Below are 20,819 nucleotides of genomic sequence, written 5' to 3' on the forward strand. Positions count from 1 at the left end.
GCTTCATTACTTACAGGTGATCCTGCCGCTTGAACGCCTTCGAGCACATGCCGCACACGTACTTCCGCTCGTCGCTGTGCGTCAGCTTGTGCTTGGCCAGGGCGGACGCGTTCCCGAACACTTTGCTGCAGACCTGCGGATCGGAGGAAAAAGGGAGGAAATATAGTAAAACATATTGTTGGGCAAGATGAGCGATGAGCATGAAATCTGATGAATAACGGTGCGCACAATGGCGGAGACATCAAAGCGCATCGGCAGCTTTTATAACAGGATCTTGCCGTCGCATTGCGAGAAGCTACCTTTGTGTTGATGGTGTTTCGAATTTATTAATTTTACAATAAACAGTCGAACCTGGTAAACGGGGCTTTCTTGGGCATTGAAATCCGCTTCAAAGTTTTAAGAAGAACAGACCTATCTTTTTAGATATTAATACTATAGTTCGCCATTTTCAAATGGGCCCTTGATGAATCTTATGGCATTATCGCATCTCTGAAGGTGTCCTTTCATTATTCTTGATAGAAAGCTTGCTAGCTTTTACCTTGTTGAATTTCTTATCAAAAAGAACGGTTCTTTGCGCGAACTTCAAGCTATTCACGGTTAGAAATAGTGTTGTGCTTCATGAATCTTTTAGCGAGATTCATTCATATGAATCTTTCACCTATGATTCATTCAGATAGATTCATGGATCTTTAGGGATTCGAATCTTCAAACCTTAATGAATCTTTCGAAACCTTAATTAATCTTTCATGGATCTGTCACGAATCTCCACGATTTTTTCATTGGTGTGGATCACGCCACAAAAAAAGGAGGGGTCCTTCTATCCATTTTTGGGTCAACATTTTTCATCGGTGAATGTATCTTTGGGATTCATGAATCTCTAAACCACAAAGAATCATTCCGATTCATGAATCTGAATCTGAATTACACAACTCTAGCATGAAATACTTTGCTCTGGCCTTTATCATACATAACTATTATACTGTAAACTAGAGCGTTCGGATGTTTAATCACGTCCATACTGAAACAATCAATTTCAGAAATAATCGTAACTCAGGAGCGATGGTTAGTGCAAACGAGAATATTTTTTAAAAGATAATTGTACGATCAAAAACTAGGAGAAAAATGATTTATTCGTGGTAGTAGAATGTTATTGAATCTTATCAATGAACAATCCTCCTTTGGGGAGACGACTCCTCGTGCGTCAGTTCGCTTAGTGATTCATAGCTCGTTCGATATCGATACTGCTTCATTTAGGAAAAAATCACCATCCGACAGCTGGCAGGAGGCTTTGTTCCGAGCGCAAGATAGAAATCGTACCACCGGGGCTGCCCGGTACGGTCCTTCGTTAAGGTTCCTATTGTTGCGCACCTTTGTTGCGGTCCGACGAGGAGCGAAGTGTTCTATTTTTCATGCAGACGGGCCACTCGGCACTCACCCGGACCGTGAATGGAAGTCAGATTTTAGAGGAGCCGCTCGAGCCGCGTGCACCTTACGACGTCGGCCATTAGGTCCACTTTGCCCGAGCCACACCATCAGCATCGGCATCGGCATCAACATCGCCATCATCATCATCATCATCATCACTCAAACAAAAGGGCTTTCGATGGGCCGAAAGGTAACTGTTTCCTACGTTCGAAGGAGTTCCTTTCCCGTTCCCCCCTCCTCTCCGTCATCAAAGGGAAGTGCGTGTTTTATCCACTCCCCCGCACCCCGTGTTCCGACTCCGCAGGGATTCCGGTGCTGCTTGACCTATTGAAACAATTGTTCACCGGGCTCTAATGGAATCGCATCGATTTTCATCCTGGTGTACCTCGTCGGGACCGGTACCGGCCGGGAGTGGGCGGAGTTTGAAATGCTTTCAAATTGCGGGCCATTGTTGGGAGTGTGTGTTCCCGCCTTCCTTCCCCCCGTTCCATTCATCGACATCGGCAGCGTAATGTTTGCGGCTCATGCCGCCGAAAACTATGGCCACCCTTGTTTGTGGGTGTGCTGCCTTTCTCAAGTGGCCCTGCTTTGTCTTCGAAGCCCATTCAACCGATGGCTCGAAGGGAGGGTGAAGCTAGAAAAAAAACCCGGCAGCCCAAAGTGGAAGGAAAATGTCCCAAGCTTTTATTCCGCCGGTAAGTTTTCCTCCGTTGCGTCGGCCATCGGGCTTCGGGGCCCCGTTCGAACACCGAACCCGAAATGTCGAAACATTGTTACATTGGTCGTTGTTTTCCTGCTCCGTGTTCGAGGTTTTTCTTGGCTGCCATTGGCCCCTTTTGTTGCGCGTGGTTTTTCCGCCACCACCGAGAGAGAGGGAACGGGGTGGAACGAGGTGGACTGTTTGTTCTGTCTTGTCTTTTATTTTTCGGGCTAGCTTTGGCACCGAACCCCACTTCATTTTGGGATGGCATATTTAGGCTTTGGCGCTCGGTGTTCGCCGGACGGCGGAAAAACCCATCCACCTTGAGGTTTACATTTTTTTTTCTCTCCCCCCCGATCATCTTATCCTGCCCTCACATTTTGTCGACCCTTGTGCCCCCGTCGTGCTCACTGACCGAAGTAAGGATTCGAACGATCCCGACTCAAGAGGGAAGAGGGTTTAAGCATCTCAGGTCGAGGAAAATGGTGGTCCCTTCCGAGTGTGGAAAGGGTCCGGATACTCCTCCGGGCAGTTATTTATTAACCTGACCTTATTAAAAGGTGCACCCTAGGTGCTGGACAATACCGGCATATCCTTTTTTATCCCGTCTATTCCCTGGGACAACCCAATTTGGGAACGGTTTTGCGATTTGGGCGACGGGGGGGTTGAAATTTGTTTGGTTCTTATTTTTATTGCATCGGTTGGGCGGAGCTGAACCGCACCCGGAAGAAACGTCCGGAAGGAAGGAGTAGTTCCCGTGCGGGATTTTCCCAAGCAATCGTTTTCACTTCGTTTACTCTTGTTTCGAAAACCACTCAAATGGTTACGACAGGAAAAGCTTCTTTCTTTCATGGTAAGGGCCGGGGGGAAAGCTTAAGCCAAACGACCTTTAAGCGGAAGATGAGAATCGTGCAGAACTTATGTAAATTCCAGGGCGCTCGATAAATTGGGAATTGTGAGTGTAGTAATTTATAGCAGACACACGAAAGTGATTCATTTTTAACGGGTCCTGCTTTCCGGGTACTGATTTTCGCTCTGCTCGCACCTGCTTGCTCAAGCGCCTCCCCCCGGAACGATCGTTCGAGATTGCAAGATAAATATTTCCTAGATTTCCCTATAAACGGCAACCACCCATAAACGGCACTCTATCATCCTTCGGCCCGAGTCGGGTTTGGAGGGGGGCGATCGTCCTCAAAAATTCGCCACGCAAATGTCAATTATTTGTAAATGAATCCCAAGGGTCGCTTCGTCGAAATGGAGCGTCTGGGGTTTATGGAGCGGGGCCCACGAACCTTGGCACGGTACCTCTATCGTTCCGACCGGTGACGTTTATCACCTCCACACGGGGAGAGGTTTCCGGTTGGACACACACACACCGGTGGGCGGCGAAGGCCGGGGGCCGATATCAGCATTACAACCCTTTTTACGGTTGATAGCAAAATAGCTTTTAATTTTCTCCGAGGGCCGATTAAGGCCCGATTGTACGGCCCTCCCGGTTCCGTTCGGTTCCGGTCCCAAAACTATCAAAACCCAAACCCGGCCCGGCCGGGCGCTGGTCAGTGAGTCGTAAAACTGTACCGATTATAGAAACCCCTTGGCTCGCACGTCCCACCTTACCGCACACGAATCGTACCATCCTTCCTCGATGGTCAATATTGCCCGGTGTTGGTCTTTTCGCTACCGGGAAGGTGCGGCGGAAGGACATTCATTTTCCGCCTCGCCTGACATGCCATAAGGCTGACTCGGTGTGCTGCTGTGTGCGGTCCCTGTCCCAGAGCTGCCGGGTCTATATCGTTGCGGCAGGACATACTGTCGATATTAGAAGCGATTAAACTTTCGTTCTGAGTTCGTTAAAATGGACAGCTTGAACTGGGTTTGTGTTTGGGAATTCCTGTCCATGGATGAGGGGGTGAAATTATGCAGCAGGAAGTGTGTGTGTTCCTTTTTTTTTACATTAGATTAATCTAGACAATCATCTGGGGAACACATGCACACACCAGAGCCATTAAAACTCGTTGTCGGAGAGTGTGTAAATTTAATCAATAGAATTTTAATTAAGGAGCTTAAATTGCCAAATTTCATCAGAACATTGGCGCACAACTGCTTCTGGTTCGATTTTCTTTCGATTGCATCCAGAAGTTTCCTTTGAAATCGGAGTTTTTCCCCCCAAATTTTGCCTATAAATAATAATTATTTCCAAATTTACATCGCTGCTTCCGCTGCGTTCCGGGGAAATTATCCTCGAATTTGGCTGTTGAATGGAACCAAACCGGACCGGGAAGGGAATTCCGGGATTGTATAATCCAGACGGGCGCGTCCCCCCGTTGTTGGTGCGCGCGTGGGAAACGGAAAACAAATTGAACCATTAATTGGACATGAAAGCAATTACCGGCGCGTCGGTAGCCACATTCCAGGGCCGTAGCCACTTTCCCCCGGCCAACCGCTTTGCCGAGATTTGCAGACAGACATCGCGGCCTTTCCCTCGGCGCGATGACGATGGAGAAATTAATTAATAATTCTCTTAAAACAAAAATCCCCACCAACGCCCGAGCTTGTGCAGGCCACCGGAGCCGAGCCGAGTTTGAACGCCCCTTCTGGGAAAAGCACCCCCTCTGGAGGCTTATTTTTGTTGCTGTGTCTTAGTGTGCGGGAAAAGTATGGCGCACCAGGCGTCGTTGGCCGCAGGCAACGGGGAAATGGAGACGCCACCCTCGCAAGACGGTGGATGATAAGACGAGTTTCATCTCGACGAAGCAAGTTTCCACTCTCCTCCGTCGTAAGCCACAGTGTTGAGGGCGGTGTACATACATATCGTTAATTAATTCCCGCTTCGCAAAGTAAGCATTCAAAGGCGGCCGGGCAGAGCTCGCGGCACTTCCGGTTCCGTTTGTACAGCTGGTCGGGGGTCGCGAAACACTACCGTACGCCGTTCCTAATAGGGGTGGTTTCGATTGGCTCGCGGTGGTGAAAGTATAATCTGCCGAAGGACTGAGTAACGAGAGGTCGTGGAGTGGCTAGAAACGGCATTGAGTAGATGCTAACGCAGCTGCTATCGAGACTGAAGGTCAAGAGGTAGTTACAGCTGCCGACAAGCAGATTCCATAAATTGTATGGCATGATCCCGAACAAAGATAAATTTCCTTTCGATCGCTTATCAAAAAGAATAATGTGGACAAAGAAGGATAAATAGTTGAACTAAAGATTATCACCTCCGATTAAAATACTTATATTCGCAAAAGGTTGGCTGCTTCAAAACACTTCAAACAACCGAAATAAACAATGCGTTGATAACATAAAAATTCCATTGCAACAAACAAAAAATATACGGTACGAAAAATCCAGTAAGTGATTCGAACGAAAGTGTGGACACTTTTATGGCGCTGTTAAACATGCGCTTTTATTAGCGACAGCGGTAACGGGAAAGATTTCCGTGTTTTTCCTTTTCCTCTGGGAGGGGAAAAAACCACCGAGATTGGCGGTTTGGAGGAAGGCACAAGAAAAAAAAGGGAAACGAGAACCGTGGGTGGAAAGCACCACCACCAGCCTTATTGTAATTACGTGACACGCACGGCCCACGTCCGCCGTCGGAAACCGACCGTTTCCGTTGCGTTGTGTGAGGATAAATCTGGAGCACGGAATTCACCTGATGTCTTCGACACGCACGCAAACGACACATTCCCGGTTGGGCGATTGTATGTGTGTGTGTGTGAGCGTTGCGTGATTGCGTGAAAATATGATAAATTTAGTTGTCACGCAATGGAATCGTTTAATGAGATTGCCTTGCTGTTGCTTTGCGTCCCGGCAGGCGCTTTCCTCCGTGTCATCCATTTGTCCTTCGTACCAGCTGTCAACGAGTTTGGCTGGACGGATAGGCTGAGGAACGGCGTGGGGTTTGCGAGGCGAACCGAGCAACTGGTTGGTTGCCTCGTCGGCGACCGGTTCCCAGGTGGCCAGTTAAGGTTCGCTGCTGGGCGTTGGGCCAGGATTCGAACTCCTGCAAGAGGGCAACGTCGGGTTGCGTGGGTCCGGAACGGGATGGAGGTGGCGCGTGGTCGACTCTCGTTCAGTGAATTCCAAGCCTGGCCGGGGCTGCATTATTGATGAGCCCTGATGGTTATGGTTTGGGCGTGTTTTACGTTCGCCCGTGCGTACGTGCGTGCGTGCAAATACGAACGTAAACGTGCGCTCGTGTTCGTCTGCTCCGTTCGAAGCCTTATGGTGTTTTTTTTTTGGTTCTTCACCATCACTTCCGTGATTCCATCTCGCGGGATGTTCGCATTTCGGCACCAAAGTGGCGCCCTATTTTTGGAAAGTATTGAAACTTGAGCACCCGCCACGGTAAGTGATTGGAAAGCTTTCGATCGGCGCTGGTACGGTTTGAGGCGCGCGAAAGTAAAAGTTATATACGACTCTCATCCATTACCGGCCGGGCAGGCTCGACGCCGGCTCCAGGATGCCTAGCAATTACAGCCCATAATCATGATTGAAAGGTCGGTAAATGGTGTCGGGAAGATTTATGCATCCCGCTCGGGAGTAAGAGTCAAAGATGTTATTGGGAAGAGGGTTCCAGCTCATTTTCCTCACCGAAAGTTTTGAAATAGGTTCCCTAAGTTCTGTCTTTTTCGATAGAGCTTGTAGAATGGAACATTTGGTTTTTATTTATTTTAGTCGATGATTTTTTCAACTATTGGTCGGGCTGATCAATTTCGAAAATGAGTTCAATTCATTATGCTCAATCTGGATTTTTGCATAATAATCAAATAAGGTTTAACAAATTATTTTCAGTTATATTAAATACGTAGCATAAATTAGCATCAAGCATCAATTACAAAATAGTGTTCATAAGTTTCATCAAAACAAAGGTTATAACTGATTGGGAAAGCAAATTAAACTAAGAAAGCCTACAATAACTAGTGGACATCGGATGCTTTCTTCTCTCAGCATGACCTCCCTAGCTCATCATGCCAATTGCTATTTGAAAGTGCCAACATTTGCTGCGATGTTTATTTCGCTATTTTCCACTATCGTTTCGCTCGTTCCGATGGAGACATTTTCCTCCGCATTCGCTCCGTTCGGTTAGTTTCCCGGTTGGAATCGACCAAAACATCCCCGACGCGGACGACGGCGTACAGTTTCTCATTTTATTTTTATTAGTTCATTAACTGTCGTTCGGCTTCGGGCCCGGGAACGATTCGCATCGCCCGGTGCCGGGTTTGCCGGTTCGCCTTTCCGGGATGAAATTTATCCTCCCTTTTGGACCACCGCCAGTCGTCGGGCATTATTTGATGCTCTATCAACCGTAATTACTATCTTTCCTTCGTATCCCCGTTCCCGCTGCAGTTCACCTCGCCGTCCCCTCGTTTACCGTCCACGTTTTTGTGTATCGTCTGCGGGAAAGCATACGCACGCCAGGGCAACCCACTCCGGGGGAGGTCCAGCCCCGTCGGAAAAAGGATAATCGTTAGTCGGACGAATTAGTCGAACGACTGCCGGGTACGGTGAGTGGAGCCGGAGCGGACATGCGGGTCCGCTCTTCAGAAGACAATAAAAATCCAAGTTCATAGACGATCGTCAGGGAGCACAAAACGGGACGGAGATTGGCGCACAATGCGAAGGAAAAACAAAACCAAAAACCACGGCCACCGTAATCAGGCGAACGAGCGATGAACGGGGGATGGACGAGGACCATTGCCGGCGGAGCGGAGCGAAACCACACTTCGAAATGACACACTTCCGGGATGTCGGTTAAGGAGGCAGGAAGTTTTAATTTATGTCGAAGTAATTTCCACCACACGCTCACACTTACGGGGTGGAGAGAATGAGGTAAGGAGGAGGCTCACTTGGGGCTACCTTGTCATTAACGTTAAGGTGTGGGATTAAGCGTTAGGTGTGGAGGACTCGCAGCGAGCGGGAACTTTTCCCGCTTTTCATGTGGCAGCCCGCCACAGGGCACGAAAACCATTCATTATGGAGGATTTGCGAGAAAACACTCAAACACACGTGAAAAGGACCATTCGCAGATTCGTTTTACTTTGCAGCTTAGTCTTAATTGCACGAGATTGTGAAATGGTTTGGAGCCTTTCTGAGTGTTTTGGCGTGAGCATGAACTTGTATTTTAATACAACTGTATAAAGCATACTTTTATCTGCACAAGGTTATTTCTCAAGGGAAAATAAGCAACTACCAGAAGCAATTATAATAAGGACCAATAATACAGAACAAACGAGGGACGTTGAAAAACATCACGGAAGTACGCAAATACGAACACAATCTACGAATGGAATCGAAATTAAATGCTGCATTCTGCTAACTAATCGACATCAAAAGGTTTTTCCTCATTCCCGAGATAAATACACGAGGGGAGGATAAAAAAAGACTCAACACGATGGAAGCTCGAAGCCGGAAGATTTCCCAGCGAATGGTTCGCGCAATTGATTTGGATAAAGAAAGTTTCTCCGTTCGGGAGAACGGTCTAGAACGTTCGAAGCTTGGAGGGATTTTTTTCCCCTTCGACCAACAATATCTGTTAATGAGATTTTAATTTCCTTTCCTTTGTTTTATTTCACGTTCTTGGTTTTTTCTACGCTGGTAACACGGACGTAAGAAAATTCGGTAACGGAAGCTTAAAGAGATATAAGGTTTTCGATGTGATATGCTGGCCCGTTCGTAACTCTATCGAAACGAAAGGAATGGCAACAGTTAGCTGGGCCCAGGGGGTTGAAAATGAACGATTGCTAAATTTAAACGTTTTATTAATGATGCCATTTTCCGTCGCTCTTTCGGCTGACCAGCATGCTGAAAATTATCTCCATTACAATAGGGAAACGCTTCAACGGACGCTGCTAGTTCGGAAGTTGAAGGTTGAAGAATGATACTTAAAAAAAAACGGCAGCCAGCAGGAAGCAAGGCAAACCCGAACCGGGTACGATAACAAATTGCGCTTAATAGGTACAAGTGCCAAAGTTCAGCCCCCCGAAAGTGAAAAGGTTTATCTCGCTAAGTGCAGTCACGGATGGGCGCCGGCAATCGTCCCGGGCGATCGGCCGATGATCCTTTAGCGACCGGTCCGGCGGGGAAGCAATATCGGACCCCGTCCACGATATCCGGTCATTCCACGTACAAATTAATGACCCTCAATTGCTAGTGATCTATTGAGTACGCTCCGGCGAAGGAAAATCCTTATTAATCTCAAGCCTTTTTCTTGCCTCCGACCGTTCGCACGTGGAGGATGAAGCGGGCGAAGAAAAGGTGAGCTGGGACCTGGCTTTGGAAACACACCGGTCGACCGTCGACGTGGAAACGTGAAAGGCAGCATGGGATTTAACAAGTTGCCTTTCATCTTCAAAGTCCGGTTGCGACGGCAGTCCGAGGGCAAACCATCCGTAGTTGTACTGGACAGCAATTTTAGCAAGAAATTGGCACCCCGTGACGAGGGAGGGCATTCACCGGGAAAGGGAGGAAAACAGTGGGGGAGGGCTACTATTCCGAAACGCCGGTACGAGATTTGTTAAAGGGGGTTTTCCCCCGGCCAAAGGGTTGCGGATGGCACCGGGCTTAGGACGCTTCGGTCATGCCTTGCTTGTGTCGCTTTCTTTTTCTTTCTCCGCTTGTCATAAAGTTACAAATGAGAATACCTGCCGATGAGACTTTCCTTCCGGTGTGCAAAAAGCGGTGCTCGAACCCGGAACCGGAAAACCAGCGTCAAAATGAAGAAATGAAGATGGAGATTTATAGTTTATTACACCCCGTTGTCGGGCAGGCCCGCTCGGATTATTATCAGCACTGGGCCGTGTATGTATGTTTTCTTAGTCCCGGGATCGGAAAACCTGTTCTTTTATTATCATGTTTGGCTCGGACTTCTCTCGTCCGGCTCGTCGTCCGTTTTGGGCAGGGCAGCTTCATTTTCATGCCAGCGCTTCCTAGGGTTGATAAATGATGGGAGATTCGTTTTGATTTGACCTTGCGTGCGCGCGGAAGGGTTTGCTCGTCCGGGCTGAACGGCTCGGTGTTTTCCCGAGGCCCGAAAAGTTAATCAAAGCGCTCGAGAAAAGGGACGAAACAGTTGAACCAAGACATGTTTCCACCGGAAAACCCGGGCATGGAGTGAAGTTTTGGGCTGATGTTTAAAATGGGATTTGAAAAGTCTTGCCCATTGAGATAATGCAATGAGCGTAGGATCAGTTCAACCGTGGTGGGAAACTTTGGGGACGATTTTTTTCCCTGTTTCCCAAATGGTTCTAATACATTACGGAAAGGTAATGCGAAAATTGGACGTTAAGTAATTTGCTAACTTATCAAAACGATGTGACTTACAATTTTCATAAGAAATATTAGCAAAATTTAACAAATCTGTTTACAAAATGAATCGAATAACAAAAACATCATAGAATATAAATGGATATTCGTCGAATGAAGATAATTGTTAACTCCTACGCAGTACGTGTTTTTAATCCAAACACATTACTAATGACCAATTAAAAACTCTCGTAGGCAATGCATTGCCGGAAAAGCACAACGAACTCTTAATGGCTCGAAATATGTTTTGGTCAATCTCGAACTGTTTATCCAGGAAATGTTGTTGCTTTTCCGTCCCACGTCCCACGGCAGACTTTTCAATAATAACGTGTTTACGAGCCTCGTCGTTTTAATGAACATGTTTTTGATCTGTCGAATGTTTACCGTAAGGCCCCGAACCAGTTCCTCGGCTCTGGATGGAAAACAAGATGGATATCGTTATCGGTGCCCTCGGCGCAAAGGGCGGCAAGAAGCCGAAGCGGTGTGCGCACCAAAACCAGCAACAACAACGCACCGTATCTCGCTTTGAAGTTGTCTCGCTATCGTTTTCAGGAAATACCGTGTTTGCGGTAGATCTCGTTCTTCCTGCCAAAGGGACGGATTTTGTTTGCCTCTGTTTAATGTTTTTTTTTTTGCCCCGTGTCTCGGTGTGTTTTTTCGCACCTGTCTCTGATTCGAACGCGAACGCAGCTTTCCATCCCCGTGCGATATTGTAGCGTAATGAAATCTGAACAAATTTTCCATCCCCTTATCGAGCGTTTCCGCTCTAATTTTGCACCGCCGAGATTGATCGACGAGGTAAACAGGTAGCGCTCGGTGCGATCAAAAATAAATCGGCCCGGTGTTTCATGGCTCCAGTGAAATGGGTCCTTTCGCTTCAAAACGATACTGTCATGGACGATGTCGATGATGGTGATGTGACTGTGTACGGTGATACAGCGGTCCTTCGGAAAGCGACGGCCCTTTCAGACGGAGGAGTTTCATCCCTTATCAATCCCGCTGAACGAGCTGCTATAGTAGAAGGGGCTGGATATGAGGCTGGTGGCCAAAATAGGTTCGTCTGGAAAATATTTATAAAGTACTTTTCCGTTGCTTAAATGATTTTAACATCCCGCTTCACATTATTTTTCCCTTTGACTCATCTCATCCTTTTTGAAGCACGGCTGGATACGGAAACCGTCTACCTTATGAGGGGATTTTTCCTAGTACCATAAAAGGCGAACGTATATCCTTCCATCCCGCCTACTACGGAAACGTTAAGACTGTCAAATGGATCGCGCGTCATCGTCATCAGCGTCGAGGAAGTTTCTCCTAATCGAAAGCAATACCACGAAGGAAAGCACTGATACGACAGGCGGAAGAAAAATTAAGCGAACGACGGAGGGAAAAGGAAACCGTTTCGTTTCCGGTTCCGATTACAATTTTGCATGATACTCGCGGCGGTTGCGATTCGTTTGCCGTATGACTCCGTTTCGGAAATCGTTGGAGATTTTCTCCCTCGTTCGAAAGGAAAAATCATAACGAGCATGCTTCGGTTAACTTTACTTTGATGCACCAACCAATGGGCAGAAAAGGGTGATGGAATGGGAGAAAAATTATCGACCATATTTTTAGTAACTAGGTGACTCGTTATGAAAAAAAACGGTGCATAAGAAATAGTTCAGGTACTAACAGAAATCAGGTCAAGAAAGGGAATTGAAATTGTCTTCTTGCTAATTTTAATCAACGGGTTGGTTGCTTTCTTGCTTTCTTTAAGTTTTTCGCGATAAGCATCATAAGAAACCTCGCGGATATCTTCTTCAACGGTTGGGAAAGAAACCTTGGACTTAACGGTGAGTGGCATACAATTTCGAAAGGACAAAAACAAATTGTGTGGGGAATAAATATGCACCCATAATAAGACACGTGATCCGTCTTAAGCGTGTGTGTATTTGAACTTAAACACATTGCCGATGATGGCGGACGCACCGAAAACCTGCCCAAGATGGGAGATCAAATTAACGTAAGAGCTTGGCTGTCTTATGTTTGCACATACGGACCCGACGAGGACGAGCTGGTTTCGGATTGCTTGCGTTCCGGGACGCTGCCAAACTGGTTGGCTTTGGGACGACCAATCCCTCCTCTCCGTCCTCCTCCACCTTCGTTCCAGGGCGTCCTTCACGATGCCACATACAGCCAGTCTCCTTGCAACTTTCAACAAAGAGCTTTTCGACATCGGCACGGTAATACGTCTGCAAGAGCGAAGAGATGGAACATTTCATCGCGTCGCTTCAAAATGAGCCATTTTCGTGCATGATTTAATCAACAAGAAGAGAGCCAAGGAAATGATGTGGCTGGGTCAGGGAGCACGCGGTAAGCGACCGTCGGGAAAATTTACCGCTTTGCTTCCGTCCGACGGTGAATACGTAGAAATGTTTCGACCCCGGTTCCGAAAAACGCGCCCCCGAATAGCGTTGGCCTTTTGAGAAACGAAGAAACGAGCGCTCGATTGCTACCGGAAGTCCACACCGGTGGCACGCCGATCCCTTTGCCCGATCAGCACGTAGGGAAAATTAAATAAATAGCGTACGGCACACGAAATTAAGCAGTGCCGCTCGTGTTTTCCTGTTGAGCTTCGTACGCGGACTTAACGGTCGTAAAGGTGAGTAGGGTTTCCCGCTGGTGGGTAGATCGAAAGCAAGCCGAATGATTTATGGGGCTTTAACAAGAGGATATTTTATGAATAAAGATCCCGTGACGCTCTTTCATGTTTAGTTTGGTTGAATGCAGGGTAGAGTAGCTTCAAACGTTGCAAAGGTACGAATTATATGATGAAATGCTCACTGCAATGGATTAAACCTTTGGCAAGATACAGTTTCGGTCCATAATTATACTTCAAAAAGACGACAGGAGATTGGCAATAAGGGTAGCGCAAATAGTCTTCGAGTAAACTTGTGGTAGAAAAGTCCTGCCGTGCCAATCGAGCGATAATGAATTTGCAATAATGAGGCGGGCGAAAGGTGGCGTCGAGTGCTGGGATCGCACTTACCTGACACTGCTGCGGCCCGTGCCGGGTCGGTGAGACCGTCTTGGGCCGGGGTTTCTTCGCCAGCCCGCCGGGCGAGGAGGCGGCCGACGGTGACGAGGCCGCCGAGCTGTTGCCGGAAGCCATCGCCGGCGAAATCGTCTCGCTGCGACCGACGGCCGTCAGGACAAGGCTGGTGGTGGAGGCGGTGGGGCTGGCCGCGGCAATGCTGGCGCTGGGGCTGCTGCCACTGGCGGCACTTTTCACGGTCACCATCGTGGTGCCGTGATGCAGAACGCCCGACAACGACGACGACGATGACGAAGGCGACGAGCTGGTGCTGGACGAGCTGCTCAGGCGGTTGGTGATTGCATTCGCTTTCTCCGTGGCTGCTTTCGTGCCTGCGCGGGAACGGGCGGCAAACGGAAACCGGAAACGATATAAAGAAATCCGATCAATATCAGGTTGACTTTTCGATCGTTTGCGAGCGAACGGGGGGGCGTAAACGTTTGCCGGGGAAAAAAACCCCCTCCCGGATGAGTCGACTCGCAACGAAGTTACTATCGAAATGAGATTTCCTAATCCGTCTCCATTTCACCCTCGTTGGCACCCGCCTCGGTTGGAGTCGCAGCCACTCTTCCCCTGTCAAAACCCCACCAGCTGCTACTCGACGAATCGGGCGGATTTAGTTTGCGTCTACTGTCGGATTAGCCATCGTTGGCAACCGTGTCGTCGAACGGGACGGAAAAGTCGGGTAATTGAGTGGGAAGATTGCCGTGCACAAGATTTTCTATTGCATGCGAATCGAAAGCTAGAAGCAAAAAAAAAAAAAATAGCGACAGGCAAAAGAAAACTCCGGGAAAACAGCAGCTTTGATCTGGCAGTACTTTCGACCGGTCGAATTCGAAGGAATTTATCCGGATTAGAGATAATTGAACGGAATGCAATAACGATGCACAGGACACCCTTGCACAGGACCATTGCACTTGGGTAAGCTGGACCACGCTAGTAGTGTGTGTATGCGGGCACGATAATCCGAATTAATTTCGGTTGGTGAAGATGAATTCTTGTCCGGAATCGAGCGTGTCCGAGGGATCGTTGGCGATTAATTAATGAAGCATTAGGGAGAAATGATGGCAAGAAGTCGATTGAATTCTAATTGAGTTTTATTTAATGCATCGTAGTTTTGGTTCCTTTTGAGCCACGATGCCAAAAGAGGTGCATTACTGAAGTGTATTCATATGTGGAGGTTTTTTTAATATAAACTTAAATGTTATGATGAAATCTGCTGTCTTTTATCAAAGCCATTTTATTGTCCACTTTTCACCGGTGCAAGGGTGGACAAATATTTTACGAATGAATTGATCTCGGCGCAACGAAACCCCTTTGGCTTGCCCTATGAATGCACAATGCAGCTTTTGTAAAGGATTATCTTCAAAGAAATTCCTCCAGTGTGAGTCCTGCCACGAGGTGGACAATCACAACCATCCATTCCTAAAACATGTTCGGCATTCTCCACTTCGAATGGACAATGTCTGCACGGCGGGACGTCCTATCCGAGCTTCGTCCGCACCGTCGACCGTTTAGCGATGCCTGCAGTGGCCTTATCAAGTTTCGCTCCAGCGCATGGCGCCATTTTGCCTTCCCATGCGTGCTGGCACAACACAAAAGCAAATGGCGCTCCGACGACGATGGCAGTCGCAGAAAGCTCCAAAATCTACGGTCGGGAGCTTTTCCACTCGTTAGGCTAACCGAATTGGTCCGCTTTTGGTTGTTTATTTTGGATGCTCGCACTGGACTGGGTCGTGTCTTTTTTTTTGCCAAAACCCGCAAGAGTCGAGAGCAGTGTCCCATAGTTAAACTGTGTGCCTGCTGCCAGTACATTTAAAGATCCACGCTGTTGGTATTTATTTCTCGTTAAAAATGGCTGTATTAAGGTCTCGAAAACATGTTCACCCGGTGCTTGCTTTCTAGTTTTTCGCTCTGATTATTGATTTCGCATAGAAAAATCAGTCAAGTCAAGAAGAAAATAAAAACACCAAACGGAATAGAGAAACGTAAAACATTGTTCAAGAACGGATCTACGTGCGCAAATTCAAGCATAGCACCAAAAAAACACACATGGGACTTTCCCAGTATTTCTATTGCACCGCTGTATCTAGTGTGCTTTGCTTAGGGACTCCGAATCGACGGGAACTTTGATGGTTCGTCCGAAAACAGTCTACCATTACATAGAGAGACTCTCTTTTTTATCTGTTGTTTATCTTTTTTTTATGTTGTTGTTTAGCAAACTTTCGTTTACTTTCAACGACAAGAAAAAGACGTTGTTATGCATCATGAAAAAGATCCCGGCATGCTGTAAAAACTTCCACTTTACTCTCTAGTACGCCCTTTAATTGAGCTACGAAAAGTACAGTTTCTTGTTTGTGTTGGTACGTGATCTATTTGCAAAACATGGTGTACAGTTAGAAAAGATCTATTTCTTACTTAGTGATGATTGTACAAAAAGCTACAAAGTTCTTTCTGTTTCTGATTAGAACATAGAATATATTTTCGATACTTTTTCTTTGTTTACGCATTATATACTTTTTCACTATTTTTACTATTAAAAGTTGTTAAAAAAGGCTTGCTAAAATGTAATGAAAAGTTCGAAAGTGCAGTTTTCCACTTCCTCTCGCTGCTTAATTCAATACAATGTCAATGCAGGCTGTCATGCACATAATTATGCACGTTCCTATAGAAGCAATGTGCTCGGGTAGTTTAGGCGAAAAGTCAATAATTAAATCCTGTCACACGCCCGCCGAGCGAAGGCAAATCTCGATCAGCAAAGTTGGGCTGATGTGTTGGCAAAACAATTAGTAACAAAATGTGTGGCTTGCTGGCGGCGAGCGGGCGAGTTGAGGGTACACGCTGGGCAGCGGATTAAATTTACTAAGAGTGAAGGAACAAGTGACCGAAACCGCGTTTCGATGGGTCGAATTGTTTCATCCCAGAGCCGTTGGTTAGGGTGGGATGATTATAAAGTTGATCTCAGAGTTCCGACCTCTGGAGTGCCGGGGATGGGCCTGGTGTGGTGGACCACGAAAGTCACACGTCAGCATACAGGCGCCCCCCGGAAGGCGAGCAGGCGGGGTTTCCGGAACAAACCCACTATTTATATTTATGAGCATAAATCCTGCAGCATCGGTCCCGCAGCGCTAATGAACCGGTCCCAAACGTCAATCACCGTGACATTTAACATTTCATGTTCATTAAAGCGGAAGCGGAGGTGGTATTTTCCGGGCGTGTGTTTTCCCAGCCCGGACCGCGGCCAAGGTCGGCCACAGCACGGCCGTGTTTATCCGGCAACCAGCGATCCATGCAAATGCATTTTCCGCGAGGATCATGGCGTTTCTGCTTCCGCCGAAGCCCTCTGGAAAGTTCAGGCAATCTGTAGAGTTTTGTACAGCTCGCTTTTCCAATCGTGACAACCGTTTGACCCCTCGCCGCCTTCACCGTACGGCCTGTGCTGCGATGGAAAATGTCTATCATTAATTTCATGTCCATTTTCCCACGTCCATGTCCACCGAAGGGTTATTATCTCCGAACCGATCGAGGTCATCAGGATCGGGTCGCTCGGGTTGGGCCTTTTGTGATGCAGACCGGACCCTCTGCGGAACCATCAGGGCAGAGCCTAGGGCTGCACACACACACACACACACATGCACACGCATAACCACGATGTCACTGTCACCCTTTGACCGCATCATACGGCAGTCCGGGATGCCCACAAAGGTTGCTTTTATAATTTCACAAAACTAGATAGATAAATATAAAATGCAAATAGTACACACATTTAATGTAAATATGTATGAGGCTGCTTTAAGGCGTACGTACATCTACCTTCCGGACCTCCCCCCGGTGGCCATTTGGTGATCGTGGGTGGGTAGCAAGCGAACGGGAAAGGGTTGACTCGGAGGCAAACGATGGGCAAACGAGCGACATCGGAAACCATTTCGCATTCGTACTCCGACGGTCAGTGCACATTCCGGTGTTTACGGACGGCGCGCGGTGCATAAAGAAACATTTTAACGACATTCAGCATAGGCTACAGTGATGGTTACGCAAACGGCAGAATCTTTGATATTTCTACATTGGGTAAGATAGACTTATATCTTTTGTAACATTACGACAATATGTCAGAATGAAGTTAGGTTTTTAATCCTTTAACATATTTGAAATCATGGGTTAAAAATTAAATCAATTATGTAAACGATGTTAGCAACAAAAATTATTCTTTTGAATCTATAACCTACAGGTAATTGTGCAGGTCTGCCGTTCATGCAAACGCTCGTTAGGGAACAATTCTCAAACAATCTAAAATAAGACTTCTTGAACAGTGTGTCCGAAAACGGTCACGGACTGTGCAATTTGCTCGCTTTTACAAACAACCACCAGCCACACGGCCATTGTTGGTTTGCACAATTACCGAGCGACCGGAGGGCACGGGCGTAAAAGTGACTAGTCCGCAGGACGACAAAAGGACAGGGCACAAATGCTCCAACAAGATGGCCGCCAGCACTCGAACGAGTGGATGAACGAGGGGAAAAACGTGGCGGGTTAGAAGGGCGAGGAGATTCGCCGAGCCGAGGCAAAGCAAAAGTTCATAGTTTGATCTCCTCTCTCTCGGTCGGCCAGGGGGCAGGGGGAGGTTGAAAAACGTTCCGGTGCAAAATTCCGATGGGAGTCGATATCAAAGCTCATGTGCATGCACATAAATATGCTTTAAAACCATAAAACCTAGCTGAAAAGTTTATGCACTCGACCCGCTCTGCCATGGTAATGATGATGTTGGTGGTGATGGTGGTGATTGTGTGGCTGTATGTGTGCCCGTTCCGTACGTCCGTTGGTAGGCGAGAATCTGAGCTTTGATAAAGTCATGTGTAGGCGATAAGGGATGGTGGGGGTTTTCGGGGGACGGGAATATTTTGCCAGACCTGTTGGGAGTCGATCGGGAAAGCTGGACAAAGTGGACCTCTGGGCTCGGATGGAGGACAACCTTGGGATGGTAGAAGGCGGGTTTCCGGACGGCCTCGCACGTCCCTCCCCCCTCCTCCCCTCTGTTTCTATAGAACCCGACGGGACGATATGCAGAGTTATTTCAATAAATTTATGTTTTCTGGTGTGTCGTTGCAATAACCAACACACCGTTGTCCGTGCATCGCAGACGTCGGACCGGGAGTTGCTGCTCTAGGTTGATCAATTTTTTAACGGACATTTTGCTTCCCTTTTTCGTCCCGCTAACCGGGATGCAAGAGAACGTATAGCCCAAGCCGTAGTGCAGATATTGAATAATCATGAAACATGAGACCATAGAGAATCGGAGCATTAAAAAAGAAGTGAAAGCCGTCGGTGAACGCAAAAACAAGCATCGATAGAAGCTATGGCAATTTTCAATGCGCCAGTCGATAGGTACGGTCACACGAGACGAACCCTGCTCGAATTTGGACGCTCGGCGAACCTTTTCTTGAATGTGTTAGTGAATCGAGCAGAGTTCGAGAACCTTTTTCGAGCAGAAAAGGTTCACCGATTTTGGTGGATAGCACGAACCTTTGCCGCGAACCTTTTTGACGTTCCGTTCGGTTTCCCCATTTGTTTACAATGCTTACTTTGATTTATTCTTACCAACTATCAATGAAACTACATCAAAGATTCGTTACGTGTGAACGCTATAAGGTTCGGCGAACCTTTTTTTGGCATTCGTTTGTAATAGTGTGCGAAAGGTTCGCCATCAAAGGTTCGTCTCGTGTGACCGTACCTGATGGCTTCCCGATGGCGGGAAGCAGTTTCCATAGCAACAACCAAAATGGATTCCATTTGGGTAGCATAAATACTGGGAGGATTGAATCGCAGCCTACGAGGGACTGTATTATATTTTAAGTGGTTGGTTTTTGATGTGGTATGAATTTGAAAGCAATCTAAGAGCAAATTTTTCCAAACTTCCCTCATGTTTATTATACATGAACCTTATGACAACAAATGAAGTATCGAGAGGCGCAATATCCCCACCCAACAGGTATGGAATTATTCGGGAAAAGCCTTCCTTTGTAGAAGAGAGTCTTCTTCAGATGTTTTACTATTATTCCTCTTGATCAAATTAAAATCTTTGCCGAAAATCGAAAACCAAACCATTCCATGCGAAAGGGAACTCCTTCTCCAAAATTGGTGGACAAAGTGTTGCATCGTCCGTTTGGTGGCCGGATTAGGTGCACCTGCCTGTTCAGATTTTTATACCCGACCCCGGTTTCCAGAATGGACGCAAGGGTCAACAAGTTGCCAGCCAGCACATGCACAAGGGTTCGGACTCCGTTCGGGAGACCCTGACACATGATTAGTCTTTACGAGCCCATGAAAACGGTGTACGGCGCACGTGAACGGTGGGTACTTGTTGAACGCTTTCCATGCGGCCGAAGCCGATCGTTATTTGTGATGCAAATGGATTTAGCAGATTTAGATAGTGGATTGCCCGGGGAATGGCTATCGTGCGAGGTGTTCGTATAAGAGGTTTCGGTAATGCTGTACGTAATGGTTTTTGGGGGTCAATTTCACATGCCATAAAATATTCGCGATAGAGAGAATCAGACATTGGAAGATCGTCCGTCATGTCCAACCTTTTGTCAGTTTGTTTAAAGTATGCACTAGATGTTCATCGCCTCTTACCTAGCGAGGACGAGCTGGAAGCGGTGGATTTCGTGAGGATGTGCTCGATCTGTTCGGCCGCCGTCCGGCCCGTGTCCTGGAGCAGGTCAAAGCTGCCACCGTCGGAGTCGGCCCCGCCAGTCGAGGCACCCTGGAAGGTGCCGAGCATGTCGGCCAGCATCTCCGAGTCCGGATAGCCGATCGTGAGGGCGCCATCGAGCGAACCGGTCGCATCCGGTGCCGGGACGGCTTCGCGCAGCTGTAGCGTGACCGATCCTTCCGCGCCCATCGAGGCACTGCACATCAACACGCGGGGAGGGGCCAGGCCGGCCAGCGGCAACCGGATACTGTTCTGGACCTGTGGCGAAAGAGAGGCGATGGAAATATGAGGATTGATTGACTTTAAACCAATACAACTTGGATGATTTTAAGCTTGATTTTAAAACGAAAACGATATTAATTAGTTTTGATTGTATTTTTAATTTTAATTATGAGCTACGGTATCCTCCACGATATATTTGATAAGCGATTTCTGGAATTGATTCTGATTGTAGACATTTTTGAAAGGAAATTTAACGAACGGAAGTAGAAGAAAAATAAGATTTCTTTAAAATTGTTCAACGATCCTTAAACAATCCCGTTCAAATTAAGTTCTTGAACCTAGCGTCATTGTCGGGAAATTCTTTGACCATCGCGGGGAAAACCGCTAAAAGAACG

At 47.3% G+C, this 20,819-nt stretch overlaps 1 protein-coding gene across 1 annotated transcript in view; it reads right to left on the reverse strand.

The window, feature by feature from the left end:
- The window catches only part of LOC131289797 (serine-rich adhesin for platelets), a 42,611-nt gene extending 22,136 nt beyond the window's left edge, over positions 1-20,475 (reverse strand). Inside the window, 4 exon segments of the mRNA XM_058319109.1 lie at positions 15-133; positions 13,449-13,825; positions 16,904-16,927; positions 20,103-20,475. Coding sequence (XP_058175092.1) covers positions 15-133; positions 13,449-13,825; positions 16,904-16,927; positions 20,103-20,406 — 824 coding nt within the window. The 5' untranslated portion in view covers positions 20,407-20,475.
- Between the last annotated feature and the right edge of the window lie 344 nt (positions 20,476-20,819).

Source organism: Anopheles ziemanni, chromosome 3 (assembly GCF_943734765.1).
Source record: "Anopheles ziemanni chromosome 3, idAnoZiCoDA_A2_x.2, whole genome shotgun sequence".
NCBI classification, from domain to species: Eukaryota; Metazoa; Arthropoda; class Insecta; order Diptera; family Culicidae; genus Anopheles; species Anopheles ziemanni.